This window comes from Megalops cyprinoides, chromosome 16 (genome assembly GCF_013368585.1).
Source record: "Megalops cyprinoides isolate fMegCyp1 chromosome 16, fMegCyp1.pri, whole genome shotgun sequence".
Classification (NCBI taxonomy): Eukaryota; Metazoa; Chordata; class Actinopteri; order Elopiformes; family Megalopidae; genus Megalops; species Megalops cyprinoides.
Genome location: NC_050598.1, coordinates 30,486,532 through 30,504,051, shown reverse-complemented (window position 1 = coordinate 30,504,051; position 17,520 = coordinate 30,486,532). Strand labels below are relative to the sequence as shown.

At 46.7% G+C, this 17,520-nt stretch overlaps 2 protein-coding genes across 2 annotated transcripts in view; both read right to left on the bottom strand.

Annotated features, from left to right (window-relative positions):
- Positions 1 to 785, bottom strand: part of il13ra1 (interleukin 13 receptor, alpha 1) — a 9,269-nt gene extending 8,484 nt beyond the window's left edge. The window contains exon 1 of the mRNA XM_036549074.1: positions 482 to 785. Coding sequence (XP_036404967.1) covers positions 482 to 557 — 76 coding nt within the window. The 5' untranslated portion in view covers positions 558 to 785. The remainder of the gene's footprint in view (positions 1 to 481) is intronic.
- Positions 786 to 3,734: 2,949 nt separating this feature from the next.
- dock11 (dedicator of cytokinesis 11) overlaps positions 3,735 to 17,520 on the bottom strand; it is a 75,216-nt gene continuing 61,430 nt past the window's right edge. Inside the window, exons 49-54 of the mRNA XM_036547802.1 lie at positions 15,966 to 16,112; positions 14,253 to 14,463; positions 10,783 to 10,973; positions 9,167 to 9,267; positions 8,593 to 8,731; positions 3,735 to 3,858 (exon numbers count right to left, since the gene is read on the bottom strand). Coding sequence (XP_036403695.1) covers positions 3,769 to 3,858; positions 8,593 to 8,731; positions 9,167 to 9,267; positions 10,783 to 10,973; positions 14,253 to 14,463; positions 15,966 to 16,112 — 879 coding nt within the window. The 3' untranslated portion in view covers positions 3,735 to 3,768. The remainder of the gene's footprint in view (positions 3,859 to 8,592; positions 8,732 to 9,166; positions 9,268 to 10,782; positions 10,974 to 14,252; positions 14,464 to 15,965; positions 16,113 to 17,520) is intronic.

Below are 17,520 nucleotides of genomic sequence, written 5' to 3'. Positions count from 1 at the left end.
AGGCGTATGATCTCAAAAACGTTGCTTACTGCATGTCATCTCAGCATCTGCGTGTGATTACAGTAAGTTTTATGTTTTCCTTTATGTGATTTTAGAACAAATTATTTTTAATCTTTTGTCCGTAATTTGAGACTATGGGTACATTTGTTTTTTTATGCCCTGAAAACAGTCCCTTTGAGATAGCACTCATCATACATATCACACATTTGGAGCCAGTCAAAATGTTGAAAAACAAAAATTTGCAACTGCGACCAACGAGAATGATTCATCCTACCCAAAAATTCACCCTTACTGTAAAACTCTACAGCTGCATTCTGACGTCACTTACGGGAATTGTCCAGTTTTACGGAGTCTTAGAAGGTTTTTTCCTTAGTTTCTCCTCTGTAAAACGTTCGTTAAACGACTTCTCTAAATTTTGACAAATAATACGCCCGATACAGATAGTTGGAATAATTAAATAAATAATAATTACTTTATTTACCTGCTTGCTCTGCCGTCGAAGCGAGAGTCACCCAGTAACATGTAACCAGGAAGAATCCTTGGAACAGCAGGTCCATGGCTGGTTAGTGGCCGATCTTGTTCGGAACGTCTATTCCCGAGAACTTGAAAGAATCGCCGTCGAACCCTCCGCGGAGTCGAGCTGCTGTCTAACAGTTAAACGAGGAAACTACGGAGTCGAAAAGAATAAAATCAGAGCAACTAGAACGACCGCGCTTCTAAAGTGAGCGACGACGAAGCCGTTTCCGTGTTGTCCCGAGGAATTGCTTAAGCAGTAACTGAAGTCAGACCCAAGCATGGGCACGTAGGGCGTGTTCTAGCACGATACTGCGCTGTTATCGTTGCGACTAGTTATTTATTAACGCCTCCACTGTCAGTTTTCAAGACATATGAAGTGCACTGAATTTTGCTGGGAATCACTTCCATATTAAGACTGTTGTTTTGCCTCTGTGGCTGCCAACCATTAAAATGTTACAGATTTTTTTTTTTGAAATGCCAAACTAAATAATTGAACAGCATATCAATTAACGCGCAACTCAAACCGAGGATCCCTTAGTACACAGAGCTCCACCAATACAAGGCGTTGATTTCCAAAAAATGCAGTTTATTGAAAAAAAGTGAATGAAAAAGTATCTTTGAACAAGCTTGTGAAATCATATACAATGCACTAAAAGAAAACATACAGTCAACCAATAGCAACATCAGCACTAGGCCAATACACATTAATACATACACATACAATTTGTATTTTTTTTTACACCTTTATATTATATAAATCTGCATATATTTTACTTTCTTCAGTGCAGCACTTGTGAGATACTGTACAACAGTACGTAAGTGAGACTAGGTCCCTCAAGGTAACGATGACATTCCTGAGGACAGCCGTGGTGCCCACTGCAGCGGAGAGACGCACAGACTGACGGGAAAAAGAGAGGACAGCGCTGGTCGCCCCTGCGCGCATCCGTACGGAACTAGTCACGCATTCCATCAGGTGCGTGTTGCGCGGGCTGATCCCGCGCTGCCGGCCCCTTATTAACCCTCTTGGCGGGACATTAATTCCTCACTGAAATCGCCTCTCTTCTGGGATGCTACCTCAGATATATAAATTTTTGGCAGGTGTCCACTGTAGTCCCTCACTGTGTATTTCTTATTCATAACACTGCATCCAGTTCCCTAATTTTGAAAAAAAAAAAAAATGAAAGGAAAAACACAAATAGTTTAACATTATATTTGTTCTTTCAGGTGAAAACAAAAATAACACAACAGGCCTTTTGAGACACTACATGCCAGAATGTTCTGGAATCAGTTATTACTAACAGAACCAAGGGGCTTTCCTGCTACGTCCTGCTACATTGAATGAGTTCAAATGTAAATTGAACTTGTCAGCCAGAGACAGCCTCACAAGCTTCATGGCTGTGACACATAATGCATTTACACTCATAAAACTGGATGGGTTTCTCTCATTAAATGTGCCCCCTGGTAGCCGATCCACATGCCATAAATATCAGTTAACCAGCACAGCACCGTCATGACCACTGTTTCCTCGGCTGCTGCTGGAAGGGGAACGTGCAGTTCCGCACACCGCTGCTCCACTGCGGTTGCGGTTCTGTGTGTCACTCATCCATAGTCACAGAGATCCTTCGGCTCTGTAGGACAGGGGATCCCATTTAGGGCAGACCAGCGAGGAAGAGAAAGGATTAGCACCTCCGCTATCACACCGCCACAGCGGACGAAGAGTGAGACACCGGTGTGAGGAGGAAGCCAGAGATTCCACTGAACATCAACAGTCAGCAGCCATAAGCATAAAGAGGCTGTTTACATTTTTTGTCCACCAGGGCGGGGCCACTGAGTAGAGGCTGTTGCGTGTTCAGGTCGACAGTCTGAGTGATGGAACCATGCTGCTGATCCTCGTATGGAGCTAATGTAACACTGACGGTCCTAACGCCCAAACAGCAGAGCGAAACGACAGAGGAACCCGACACCTCGAGCACGACAGCAGCACGGTTCTCCACAGACAGCCAGAGACACTGCTGTGACTCAGATTTTCATAAGTGTAGCTGAACAAACAACAAAAAACAAAACCAAACAAAATAACCAAAACAAAATACCAAAGCATTTGAATACTTTGCGACAGAGTTGTAGCTTCAGTGTGCAAACATCAAACGGACTGGGTTTGTTCTTTGGGTCACACCCTGTGTGGCACGGCTTAACGCTAAGGTGTCAGCTCTCCTGAAATTAGGCCACAGTGTTGAGTAAGGCAGCGTTGACTTAGGTCCACCCACGGCTCAACCTACCCCTCAACTCTGTTGCAACTCTGCTGTGTCAACACTGCCGTTTCTGGTTCCTCTCGATTACTCAGATAAAGGAACGTGCCATCAGGAAAATGAACAATGTACGATGCAAACCCCCCCCTCCATAACCTTATAAAATGGTTTGTACAAGATGGTGTAAAGAATGAACTGTTCCCAGAAGATGTCTTTTGAGCCAAGTCCTAGAAAAACAGCCGTACTGTGAGTAACATCCTTCCCATGGTGATTTTGTATAAAAAAAAAAAAAAATACACACAAAGCCATGGCAGCAGGGGAATTTGGAGGGTCAGTGAAATGTTATAGTGATGAATTACACAGTCCCTCAGGGTGAAGGACTCTCGGCCTAAAAACAGCAGTAAGCAGGGCACTTCTCAATCCCAATTCAAGATGGACACCCCCTCATTGTCTGTCATATTCTCTAACAAGAAGATAAGTTGTACTCCCCAGCACACCCCTTACTAGGCTGTAATAATTATAGTTACTCACTCCGGCACATTCCTTAATAGCATGTAATAATAGTAGTTATTCACTCTCAATGAGTCCCTGTACCCTACGGTCACAAGAAGGCGCCTGTGTGAGCTCAAAGACAATACACCTCCAGGACCACGAAGTGTGGGGCTGTGTAGTGGGCGACATTGGGAAAGTAATCAAACCACAGAAAATCTTTGGTGGACTTCCTGAGTACCCTGAAAGTGATGGTGGCTTGAGAGGGGTCGTGGGAACACTGGGGGAAGTTTGGCTGCAACGCAGTGAAACAGCGCTGGGTTGGTGGGGGGGGGGGGGGGGGGGGTTGAGGCGTGCAGCTACTGCTGGCTCGGTCATCAGAGCACCCTGGTGGGGGCGCGGCCCAGGTCCATTGGAGGGTGAGGCGAGGTGGGGTGGGGGGTTGGTGGTGAGGCGCTGAGGACCCTGGTCCCGGGGGGGGTTGGTTCGGGGGGTTGGTGGTGAGGCGCTGAGGACCCTAGTCCAGGTCAGTGGAGGTCCCGCTGATGGCACGGAACACATGCAGAGAGTTCTGCAGCAGGGAGCACATCATGTCCTCCTGGAAGATCTGCAGGACCGAAACACAAACCCAGCTCAAACCAAAGGTGTACGTCGTCACATCACTGTGGGGCAGACCAAAATGCAACAGGACAAAACGCTACCTCAATAAACACACACACACACACACACACACAGACATACTCACAGAGGTCGAAACACATTCACAACACGTACAGCACAGTCACACTACGACTACAGAGACAAAAAAGAACAGGTAACTAAGGTGCTGACATGCGGAGTCAGGGGAACAAAGGAATAAATGAGATCTTTCAACAAAGAGCATTTACCCAAGCTGTCCTTACACCTGAGGGTCAGGGCAGCATGTTTCAGAGAAGAGAAGCAGAAGAAAGGTTAGAGCAAGGAACTTCAACTTTAACTACTCCAGGACTGGCACATATTTCATGCAGGGACATACCCAGTGGGAGGGCTGGGGTCTAGGTACAGGGAAAGAGGGAGAGAAATGTGTATCCACTGAGGCAGAAGGTGGGTGGGGCTAGGGCTGTTAACCAAAGTAGATGTAACCGTGGTGTTGCATGTCTATGAGGACGGCTAGGCTTGTGGGAGGATGGTTGCAGAACCTTAAGTGGTTTGAAGTGTGTATTTATGATAGAATACAATGTTTGTCTCTCTCTGCTCTACCTGGTGTACCCCTCCCCTAAGCCTGAATTGTTTTGATAAATAACCAGCTATATAATGGGCCAATTTACGAAATGTAAGCGACACCAGTCACTCTATGCAGACGCTTATACAGAGCAAACAATGGCATTCCCACTTGCTGTTTTTGCCCCTTACACATGAACACAGAACTGTTCAAAAATCTCCTGGGAGAATCCACCACAACTGGAAAAAAGCTGTGCCCTCGCCATCTCTCTCTCTCTCTCTCTCTCTCTCTCTCTCTCTCACACACACACACACACACACACACACACAGTGATGATCTATGAATGTTCTCTTGCCAAATGATGAACTGCGGGATGAGCTGGAGAACGTCAACATTTCCATTATGTTTGTATTGGTACTATTTGTAAATGGGACGATTTCTTTATTTTGTTTTTATACTGTTTAGAAGGACGTGCAGAGGGGCAGAGAGCTGTCAGAGATTTTGGCGCCGGGCCGTGGAAAGCTGGCTGCTCCCAGGAAGTGAGGGACAGCGAGCTGCCTGATTGGGTGCCGGCCAGCTTTGGGCAGCTGAAGCGGGGCATGCGCGGAGCCCTTACCCTCCTCGCCCACCCCGGCACTGTCGCAACAGACCACCTCCCAAAACCGTCCCATCGCAACAGAGACGCAACTCTTATTCTGGATGCTTGCATTAAGATTATTATGATGACAATGGATATCACCAGTACAGATATTATGATGATGACGATGATCCATTGTCTTCTCATTCTTAGCAAATGTATGTGACAGAGACCTACATCAGAGACGATTTACAGAGCTGTGGAATAGCTGCCGGGCACACGCAGCAGGAGAACGGAGAACAAAGCGCATCGCTGCCACGGTCCCTAAACATCCTAAGGCAAAACAGCAGCACGCACGCTTCATAAATTAAATGCACCTACTGCGCAAACATCTGTTCAGTGTAACTGTCTGTGAAGCACAATGTGTCTCCACTGCTCGTAAACATATGGTGTGGCGGTGAAGTTCAATGGCGGTTTATGAATTGCAGCTTTTTCTCAGGTGCTTGAATGTGCTTGTTGAAACCGCTCACGTGAAGAGGTGAATAGCCTATCTGTACTGGGACGGTTAGTTGTGAACTTGCTTTACACATGTCTGTTATGCCAACAAAGCAAACAACCTGAAAGCAAACTGTGGTGAGCTGAGAGAGGCAGACAGGTGAGCTAAGAGAGGCAGACAGGTGAGCTGAAAGAGGCAGACAGGTGAGCTGAGAGAGGCAGACAGGTGAGCTGAGAGAGGCAGACAGGTGAGCTGAGAGAGGCAGACAGGTGATCTGAAAGAGTCAGGCAGATAGTGACATCTGTCTGCACCACCCAAAATATCCTTATACCTCAGGATTAGGGCAGCATTTTTTCAAAGGAGAGAGAAAAACCACAAAAAGAGGGAAGAATAACCAAGAACAGCAGACCTGTGTGTGTTTGTATGCATGTCTGTGTGTATGTGTATGCATCTATGTGTGTGTAGCATGCGTGCGCATGTATGTGTATGTGTTTGTGTGTGTGTGTGTGTGTGCGCATTCATGACTGGCCGTGTGTGTGAGTGTGTGTAAGTGTGTGTGTGGGTTGGCAGGCAGGGTATTTCCAAGGCCACGTAACAATGCCAGCCCAGATGCCTATTAAAACAAAGCCGATGTGAAACTCCTGCTGCGGGATTTCCTGCCCTCACAGTGCATCCTGTTATGCAGCGCTGCGCATGCCACCCATCCTGCTGCAGCTTTTAATGCGACATCCCACAGGCGTAGCGCCGGCTGTGGTTAAAACCTCCCGCAGCGCAGACATGGCGGATCATCCCTGGCGTCTTTGGGTATCAAGAAGGATCAAGTTCCAAACACCTCCTTAATGCACACGAACGCCAGAACGTCTGTTTGTTTTCAGATAGAGCTGTATCAATCATTTCTGTTCTGAGTGTCAACTGTAAGTTGGAGGCATTCAACACAAACAGCTTCACCTCCTCTTCCCTCAGTGTGGGCCGGCAAGCCGAATGAATGGATCTCACCTTTCATCAGCATGAATCCTTCATCAAGGTATTTATTTTAAGATATAATGATCAGATAAATTTGCCTGTACCAAATTCTATCCCTAATCCAAGTATTTTCTCGACCTTCCACGCACCTCCTAAGCTAATGTGACGGAGCTGCGCAGAAACAGGTCCGACCTGTTGGGCGTTTCTTTCATTGCTCTTTATCTGAGGCTTATCTTGCCCCGTCTCCCCTATGTGGCACGGACAGCAGGATGAACAGCATTGTGATCGTGAAAAGGAGAAGCTGGAGAAAAGAAAGCAACTGTTACAGACTGAGCCTTTCACTACTTTACAGTTTGGGCCACAACAAATACTCGAAACGGCAGGGAGTGTTTTTAAGAGGCAATGAAAACAATGAATAATATATAGTGAAAATATGGGGCCACGTGTATAAACATACTATCTCCTGGGATACATGTGCTACACAGAGGCTGGTATTCGCAGTACTTTCTGTCCCGGCACCTGATCCAAAATCAGCTCATCAATCCTTAGTCTTAAGGATATGGAAAAAAAAAAAGCAGACACTGTTCCAGGATCGGATTCGCCCGTCGGGTCTGGGTTTGATCGTTTTAGGCATTGTCTGTTGTGGAGACAGCTCCCCCCCCCTCCCTGTCCTTCTGTGTCCCTGTCTGAGTGATAGATGTTGGGTTTATTTGACACTCAACTGCTCTGAGCTGTTGAAATACACTGTTGCCTCAGTTGCTGTCCTGACAACCATCCTCACACACACACACACACACACACACACACACACACACACACACACACACACACACACACACACACACACACAATCACACACACACACACACACAATCACACACACACACACACACACACACACACACACACACACACACGCACGAGCACACGCACACACACACACACACACACGCACGAGCACACGCACACACACACACACACACACACACACACACACACACACACACACACACGCACACTCACACTCACACTCACGCTCACAGTCTTCTACCATCAATTACTGCCCTTTAATCAATTGGTAAATCATTTAGTTAATTTGTTTGATTTCTATTATTGAATTTATATGATACTGTAAGTCTGAAGATAAATGTTAACCATTTGTCATTCTGGTCCCAGAGTTCTCTGCACTGAAGGCCTGTTGGTGTGTGTATCTGTGTGTGCAGATGTGTATGTGTACACGCCTGTACTTGCATACGTGTGTGTGCTGCGTGTATGTGTATGTGTATACACACATACAATGCCTTGAAAAAGTATTCAGCCCCCAATATTGTTTTCACAATTTATTGTCTCAGACTCCAAATTTAAAATATATTAAAGTAAGACTTTTTTCCAGCTGGTCTACACAGTGTTGTATATCATGACAAATCAAAAGATTCCATATCCATTTAACAAACCAAAATGAAGAGAAAAGAGCATTCAAAACAAGTGAAAAGCTAACACTGCACCTAAGCCAGGAAAAACCATCCCCACAGTGAAATACGGTGCTGGAAGCATCATGTTATGGGGGTGCTTTTCAGCAGCAGGGACTGTCAATCTAGTCAAGATTAACGGGAAGATGAATGCTGCAAAATACATGTAGATTCTGAATAAAAACCTACTCCCCTCTACCAGAAAGTGTAAACTAGGGAGGAAGTTTCAGCAGGACAATGACCCAAAACATACTGCCAGAGCAACACTGGATTGGCTTAAAATGAGCAAAATCCTTGCTTGGTTGGCCCAGTAGGAGTCTAATCAATCTAACTAGTGAAAATCTCTTTTTGTTGTTGTGGAAATCATTTGCGTGAAAAAAGGGTTGGGGGCTGAATACTTTTTCAAGGCACTGTATGTGTGCATGTGTTTTTGCATGTGCACGTGTGTGTGTCTACATACACATGTGAGTGTGCTTGCATGTAGATGCGTGTATGCCTGTGTGTACACATGTATGCATTTACATTTGTGCGTGTGTGTGTATCTGCAAGAGTGTGTGCACGTCTGTAACCTGTGCAGCTGAGGAAGAGGAAGAACAGGAGGAATGGTTGCCGTGGAGACCGCAGAGGGTGATCACCTGCTCATGGATGATATCCGACAGCTCCTTCACCATGTCCTTGAAGTTGCCCTTCAGCCCTTCCTGGTACTCAAACTGATCCTCCTTGATGAGGCGCTCGTTGATGTCCAGGGCCATGCTGCAGGCCTGGACGAAATTCCTGCAGAAGAGCGAAGATTAAGGAACAAGCCCCCGGCTTCCCCGTCTTCATGGAAACATTGTTCTAGTGTGTGCATAAACACAGCAGAGAGCCTACACACCACACTCCTGCTGCTCCTTGCCCTCTGATTCTTCTTTATAAGGGAAACAGACTTACAGACTTTCACATCCAAGCACAACATCAGAGAGCACAGCACCTCTGACAGGAAGGGCTTCGTCCAATACACAGCAGTTTCCATGAATTGCAACAGGTGCCAAACAAAACCAGACTCAGGGCCTAAACCTTCTCACAGTCACCAATTCCACAGATGTGAAAGCAAGAGCCAAAAAGGAAGAGAAACAGCTTTCAGAGTTTTCAGAGTCCCCAGCCCCCCCCAATGGTCTGATGAGCCCCCCCAAGGCCCCTCTCACCCCGAGGCTGTGGATAAACTCTTACCGGAAAATCTCCTTCAGCTCCTTCACCTTCTTGCTGCTGTGCTGGCTGGACCTGGCATCGTCCAGGAAGGCCCGGGCATAGGCCATCGGACCCGCGTTCACCTGCGGTACAGAGACCAGAGTGAGGCGCAGCCTGCCAAACCTAGCTCACGCAAGTCACACGCCATCCAAATCACTGGGCAGTGTTTTTTTTTTTTTTTTAAAAGTTCACGTGTTGTCAATAGTATCAGCTTGTTACTTCTCTCTGCGAGATTGGTCAGCTGAGTTCTGATTCATGTTGCTTGCCAGTCTCCCCAGCCTGCAGCCCTGATGCAGATTTGGAATCATTTTTATTTTGCATCGGCAGGGTGGCTTTGGATGAGCTCTTTGGGCTGCCCTGCCTCTGTCTGATATCACAGCGTGGCCCGCTGACCATGCTGTAGTCAGTGAGGTCTGCATGTTCTTCATCACACCGCATATATCGCGCATGTCGTGATAGACGAGACGATACCTCACTTCAGCCCTTTCCCCGCCTCCTCCACTGCCCAAACATTAATTTACCAGTTTATTTAGCTTTTCTTTCTCTGTGTAGTTTAACCGTGAATATGTTCTATTTTACAATAATGACCTGGCCAATGAGCTTCTTCTGACTTCTTATCACTATGGCTACCTGTATCACTGTACTATCTATCACAGTGGTTAAAAGTTGTGATTGAAATATCAGGACGATAATCTATTTGGTCTTGCTAAAAAAAGAAAACACCAAAGGGAATTCTCCCGCCACTGGAAGTGTGATGTCAGTCTCTGGCGCGCGCCTGCAGACTCCTGCTGTTCTTGGAACAGTTTAACCGAATGCGACAGATTAAACTCTCTGCAAACACGTCCCATTCTTAACCTGTGGCTCATTCCTAACAAGGAAGCCACCAAATCAGTGTAGTGCTGCAAATAAAGAAAATGTACGTAAGCCACATCGAATGATTCATTTCTCAACTTTCCTTCCTCATTCAGGCAGGTTATTAATATGGAAGATTTCAGACACTTTTATATAAGCTTGGTGAGTTTTGCGAGTGACTCTAAAACTAACAGAAATTTAGTAAGTATCTGTTCTGCTGGTTCAGCTAGTTAGCCAGTCACATAGTATTTAGTTACAGATATAGTTCAGTATTTAGTTACTGATGTAGTTCCTGTTTTTTTCAGGGAACTTAAAAGGAATTGAACAGTATGTCAGCACAAGTGGTTACTCTACACATACGCAGTAAAGCACGCACACCCAGCTGCCCCGCCCTGTCAGCCCTCTGAGTGAGCAGCACAGAGTGACAGGCTCCACCCCACAATGCCATGCTAATGCTCCTGTGATACTTGGGCTTCACGGACAAGTCTGTGCAGAACATGACAGTTTAGCGTACAGCAATGCCTTTCTTGACATACAACACACGTGACAGCTTAGTGTATTGGCAACAGCTTCCTTGATATAAGATGTACTTCCCATACATTTATTCTGCTAATTCATGAGGCCTTACTTTGATGAGATATTGAGCGGTAAGATTATGCTGTGGCACGGCTCCATTGTTTGGAGATGTTGTATGAGTTAGTGATGTCAGAGACGCGTGCACACGGCCCTGGTGACGTCACGGGTACCTGCACAGAGACGCAGCCCTGCAGTTTGAGCTGCAGCTGGATCATGTCCACGTCCGGGCTGGAGCACAGCCTCTGCAGCTCGCAGGTGCGGTCCCGCATCTCGTCGATGGCCACGTCGATGGGCTTCAGCTCCACCTGCTTCTCCGTCACCACCTCCACCCGCTTCTTCACATAGGGGAATGTGTTGGCGGCTGGGGGGGGTGGGGGGGGGTGGATTTTCAGTTTAACGGATTGACTTTAGAAAGGTTTAAGACAGATAGGAGTGGGCTCCGTGGGAAAGTATGACTTGCAGCTTCCGCATTAACAGAGCCCCGATGACAGATGAGAGCAAGTAATGAGCAGAACTGCTTCCAACGCTGATTGCTTCCAACGCTCACTGCAAAACGACCTTGACCTCTTGACTCACATGTATATAGTGTTGGAGCTTTGAACGTAGTGTTGTTAAGTGTGGCTTCATCTTTAAAACAAAACTGATAATTTTTAAATAATTTTTTTTTTTTTTTTAATAAAATTTTTTCTTTTAAGTAACACATGGGCCTCTGCTTATTTTGGGAGGGGGGCAGGGAAGGGCAGGGTTTGCTCTGGCCTGTTTACACCGGTGCAATCAGCTCCAGATCGCTCACACGATAGTGTGCCTGGAGGGCAGGGACGGCCTGCGTTTGGCACGCAAACCCGAGCCGCCCGAGTGCCACACACCCTGCACAGGGAGAGAACGCTCAGGCAATGAAAGATATAATTAAATCAGCAAGCTTCAGTACATGCAAAAAGTCCAAAGTCTCACTTTCAGAGAGACTCGTCATCCCCTCCTTGCTCTGTCATCTCAGATTCTGGGATGTGTCTGTGTGACCTGCACAGCACCAGCACTGCAAAGCCCTATCTGATTTAAATGGAGCACGGAAGACAGTTCTGTTGGGCAAGCCCACGGGCCGGCTGTAACCGGCCAGCTGGCGCCGCTTGATGGGGTGCGCGATTTGTGATTCTGGCTCTCCCTCTCCGCTTGTTGTGGTACGCGATTTGTCCACCCCTGTAAGCAGTGTGTTGCTGTGGTATGCATATGTATGGGAGTTGTGCGTGTGCGTGCATGTGTGTTTGTTGCTGTGGGCATCTGTGTGTGTGTGTGTGTGTGTGTGTGTGTGTGAATGTGTGCGTGTGTGTGTGTGTGTGTGTGTGAATGTGTGCGTGTGTGTCAGTTTTCGAGCAGACATGTGGGTTTGTGTGTGCACTTGCACGTGTTTGTGTGTGCGTATCGGTGGCAGTGTAGCATTGTGGTAAGGGGCAGGGCTCATAACCAAAAGGTTGCTGGTCCGATTCCCTGCTGTGGCACTGAACCAGGAAATTAACCCAGAACTGCCTCAGAAAATTTCCAGCTGTATAAATGGATAGCATGTAGAAATTGTCACCTATGTTGCTCTGGATAAGACCGCCTGCTAAATAACAACAATGTAGTGCAATGTATGTGTTTGAACACTCAGTGGCCGGCTTATAAGGTAGACCACCCTGTTCAAGAAAACGCACCGCTCCTACAGACAGTGGGTCACGTGGCCGTGGCTTGCTACATGAAGCAGTCAGACAGGCATTGGGGGATCCAGTTACTGTGCAGCTGAATGTGACAATGGGTACAGTGACTGACCTGAGTGACCATGAGAGTGCTATAAAAACTGGTGCAAGGTGCGCTGGCTTGACTATCTCAGAAATGGCCACCTAGCTAGGACTTTCGTGAAGGGTTTAAAGGGAATGGTGCGACAAATGGAAAAAACATCCAGTCAGTGGCAGTCCTGTGGGCTAAAATGGCTCGTCGATGAGGGAGGTTGCAGGAGAATGAAAGAATTGTGCAAGCTAACAGGTGGGTCACAAACGGACAAATAACAGTGCGGCACAGCAGTGGTGTGCAGAACGACGTCTCAGAACTCAAAAGGCCTCGGCCCTTGTCATGGATTGTGGTGGCAGACCACCACACCGGGTCCCGTTCCTGTCAGCTAAAACACAAGCCAAAGTGTCTCCAGTGGGCATGCAGCCACCAACATTGGACAACTGAGGGGTGGAGAACCACAGCCTGGTCCCACGAATCCTGGTTCCTGTTGCGTGATCCTGACGGCAGAGTCAGGAACTGAGAGCAGCTGTGTGAGTCCGTGGACCCATCCTGGCTGGGATTACCGGTACAAGCTGGTGGCGGTGCTGCAATGGTGCTGGGGAAATTTTCCTGGCACACGTTAGGTCCCCCGATACCAACTGAGCAACATTTTTACGCCACAGCGTATCTGAACATTGTTGCTGGCCAGGTGCATCCCTTCGTGGCTACTGTTTAACCTTCGTCCCTCGGACACTTCCAGCAGGAAAAAAACGGCCTGTCACGAAGCTCGTATTGTTTCAGAATGGTTCCAAGGACACGACAGCGAGTTCACTTTGCTTGAGTGGCCTGCCCAGTCCCCAGACCTCAAACCAACAGAGCGTCTTTAAGATGAGATGGAACAGGCTGTTTGCAGCATGAATGTACCACTGTCTGATCCACAGCAACTGCATGATGTTTAATCCATCCCTTTGCAGTATCCTACACCTTGTAGCACCCATGCCCTGAAGAATTCAGGCGATTCTGGAGGCAAAGGGAGGTCTGAAGCAGTACTAGACGGGTGCACCTACTAAACTCGGCATTGACTGTACGTGTATGTCTGTGTGTGTGTGCGTGTGTGTGTGTCTGTGTGCGTGTGCACTATTTTCTTGTTTGAATAATCTTGCATTTTTTATTGGACTGGACCCTTTGTGAAATGTTCTGCCTCTGGTCACAGCCAATCAGGATTAGGGGTCAAATCCAACAATCTGTTTTACATTTTTTCCCATGTATAGACACAACAAAACAAAGCGGACGCCTATTTACCAGCTGGTCTCCACACTGGATCGATTCTCCCATCCAAAGTATGCAAATGTATGAAAATACCACAGTAGTTACTCCAATCTTTGTAAAGAAGTCCTCCAGAGGAAAAAATATCTACCCTACAGATACATGATATCTCTAGTGTGTAGGTGATATCACTTGAAATCTACAGCAAACGCTATTACAGCCTAAAGAGGTGCCGGTAGCTGTTCATGCTCCCTCACTGAGCATGCTCAGTTCTGTGCTGAGAGAGGTGGCGGAACCCTGTGGGCCTGAGAGAATTCCCCACAATGCCCCTTTCTGTTCCAGAAAACCAAGAGGAGCACAGTCTATGACATATTGCTGCTGAAGCTCCTGCTGTTGTCACTGTGTAGAAATGCACAGACTGGCCGTCAGCCTTGCTATGGCCAGCTGCCAGCTCCTCTTTATTTAACAGCACTCTTCAGTTCTCTCTTATGTGTTTGCTTGGTAGACTTTATTATCCAAGACTTGCAACACTTCGGAGTCTGACATGAGGTTGCCAGCACAAATGAGTCAATGTGTCGTTCCCCCCCCCGCCCCGCCCCCGGGATTTGAACCCGTGACCCATCGACGCACTCACTTGTGAGCACGGTCTTGCGTTTGCACTGCTCCTCCACACCCCCGTGCTTCTTCCCCGACAGCGTGTACGGCGTCTCGAACATGAAGCGGTTGATGTTGTGCCTCTTCTCGAAGTCCGTGCGCCTCTCCGACGCCTCCTTCTCGTCGAAATATGGCCTCACGAAGGTCACCTGGATGTGGGCGAACTTGGGGTCCAGCTCTCTGGGGTTCACCTGGAGGAGACAGAGGGAGGGGGCTGGTTTTACACTGGAGGGGATGGCGCAGCGAGACATTTTTCATAGGCAGAAATATTTTATTTCCTGCGCAGTGGTGCAGTTTTTTCGCCCAGACGGGATCACCTATTGAGCATTGCACCTGGCTCACTACTACACCTCCCGCTCCTGTGCCTCCTGTGTGAAGCACAGCACGAGCACACCTCCTGCATGCTCGGCCAACAGCCATTTCACACACTGCACACTGTAGTCTACACATTGTAATCTGCGTGTGTTCATGTGTGGGTGTGTGGGTGTGGGGGTAATGGGTGTGTGTGTTCGTGAGTGAAGCTGTTTGACACTCACAAAACAAATAAGCTATAAAACTATAAAAAACAATCCATTTTAAAAATCAACAAAGAGAACCAGCCTTGAACACAGCCAAACTGCTGAAAAGAGTAAGCCCCTTCTTTCCAGCTACTTACTGTTTTATAATAACCCTAATTACACTAGCTGAGGCTTCTTAAAATGGCTGGATGAGACATCCACCATGGCAATGACACAAATGCAACAATTAATTTGTCTGAAATTAAACTGATTACAATAGATTAACAGTTATTGGTAGGTATGTGATTTAGACAAAGAATCCTTCATTAACGTTCCAACATTTAACAATTAATCAATTAATACAAATAACAATTAACCAAACAATCACCAAATGTGTGTGTGCACACGTGCCTGTGTGTGCGTGCCTGTGTGCGTGTGTGTGTGTGTATATATATGTGTGTGCGCATATGCGTGTGTGTGTATGTATGTATGTGTGTGTGTGTGTGTGTGTGTGTGTGTATATGTATGTGTGTGTGTGTGTGTGTGTGTGTGTATGTGTGTGTGTATGTATGTATGTGTGTGTGTGTGTATGTGTGAGTTGGGGGCTGTCAGCTGTGGCAACAGTGTGTTTCAACAGCTCTGTGTGGCAATAGCGTGTTGAAAGAGTGTGTCTGACATGTGACAGAAAGCACACAGGGCACACGAGTGTCAGACAAACACGCCCACTACCCAGAATTCACTGTCGCAATCTCTCCATCTCCTCCCTTTCCCAGGATCCAAAAACAGGATATCAAAATTCGAGAAAATTCAGCTGAATTTTCCACCTCCACCTCCCTCCTCCAACTGTCACTCCAAGACCAGACATGCCTGAACTCTGGAACTCATGAATACTGCCACTGCTTCACTGTCAAACACTGTCAACTTGCAATCAACAAATCTTCTACGATTCATAATTTGTAGGTATAGTCTGTACCACATGAAACACATATATGTCATAAATTGAAATTGTACAATATATAAGGAATATATTTTGAGTGATATGTAAAGCTATAGTGCACTTATCCTATCGTGAAATATTTCATGAACAGAAAGCACACGTATTCTTTCCACTAAAGAATAACAAAGCAAAATAGGGTAAAATCACAAACAGGTTTCAAAATCTCGAACATGAAGTGACAGCTCAGACCCAGGCTTACCTTGTTGGAATCCTGAATGATCTTGACGTTTTCTGCTCCAAACTTGTCTCCGTAGAGGCTAAGCAAGCGGTGGGAGATCTCTGATAGGCCGGTCAGTTTGGGCTCCTTGTAGATGTACTCCTTCCCATCCTCCTCCTCAAAGAACCCCTATGGACAGTGCAGGTGGCCAATCACACACACGTTTGGAAACGGGAGAAACCACACTGGACCAATCAGACTGGTACTTGCTACCGAATAACTAAACCACAGTAGATGGAGGATTAAGGATCTCCATGGAAAAGATGATTTGACCGAAACCACAGATACTGAGGATTAAGAGAGACCCAATTTCCGTCTAGACATCAGATCAGATCAGAATAAGGCCTCTGTGGTTGAAACATGGTTTCTGTCTGTAAAAACAGAAGTATCCAACACACAGAAGCTATGTATTCACTGGCTGCGGTCAGTGACGTCGTTAGGCCTGGGCGTCTGAGGCTACAGCCCCGAATGTTTTATGAACAGCCCCAGATCTCAAAAAAAAAGATTTTTTCTTTTTTTTACAAAAATAAGAATAATAAAAAATAGCACCTTTTGGTAGAGCACAGTGTCTCACATCTTATATTCATTTTACTCTGAAATAACTTGAAAATGGTGCAATTATCGGGTGAAAAGATTTCTGGGCTGGGCTAAGCCCCCAGTGTTTCAAGAGCCTAACAACACCTCTGACTGCGGTGATGCATTCATATTCACTGCCTCTTAAGTCCCACTAGATCTACCCTTGTACAATTGCCTGTACTTGCATCAGAATGGGCAACAATTCTATAACACTTAAATAACAGCTGTCCACTTTGTCATACAAACAGCATACTGTCCATAGAGATACTACACACACTGCTCACTTATGCAGCTTGATAACACAAAGTAAGTCACCAGAGAAGCTTAATTGTTCACACCCCTATGAAGTATGACTTCACAGGGGTGTGAACACCCATCTGTCAGCACACTGGCCCTCTACACAGCGAGGCTTTTGGATGGAGCTATCAGGATTTTTTTTTTCCCCACTCCTGAGTATAACCTGTAACCAGGCCAGCTCCTACTCCAGAATTACAAATGAATCACACATTCACATCACCGTGAGTGCGAATCCCAGCGACCAAACTCAGACGAGACAGACCCCATTTGAAACTGTCACACGACGGCTGTGAACCAAACCCATGCCGGTGCAGAGTGACTCTGTGAAGGTGGTGGGCACGGGAGAACACAGCAGGGATGGCGGAGATGGCCTTCATTACTGAACGTCTCTCTAACACAATCCATCAATTTTCAAAGGAAGTGAAAACCGCTCACACCACCCGGCACGGCGCCTTCAGGAATCACACACACATACCACAGTGTACGTGAAGCACACTTTTCATTGCTTTGAACTAAAGTTACTCCAAACCTTGGCCACAGTTTACTGTGACACACGTCCTGATCCAGATTGCTCCAGCACTGAATAACACCATATCTCATAATGACAGCATCTCAATTACACAGTCCTTGCAAAAGAAGAGCTCCAGGGTAGGAGCGAGCCAAT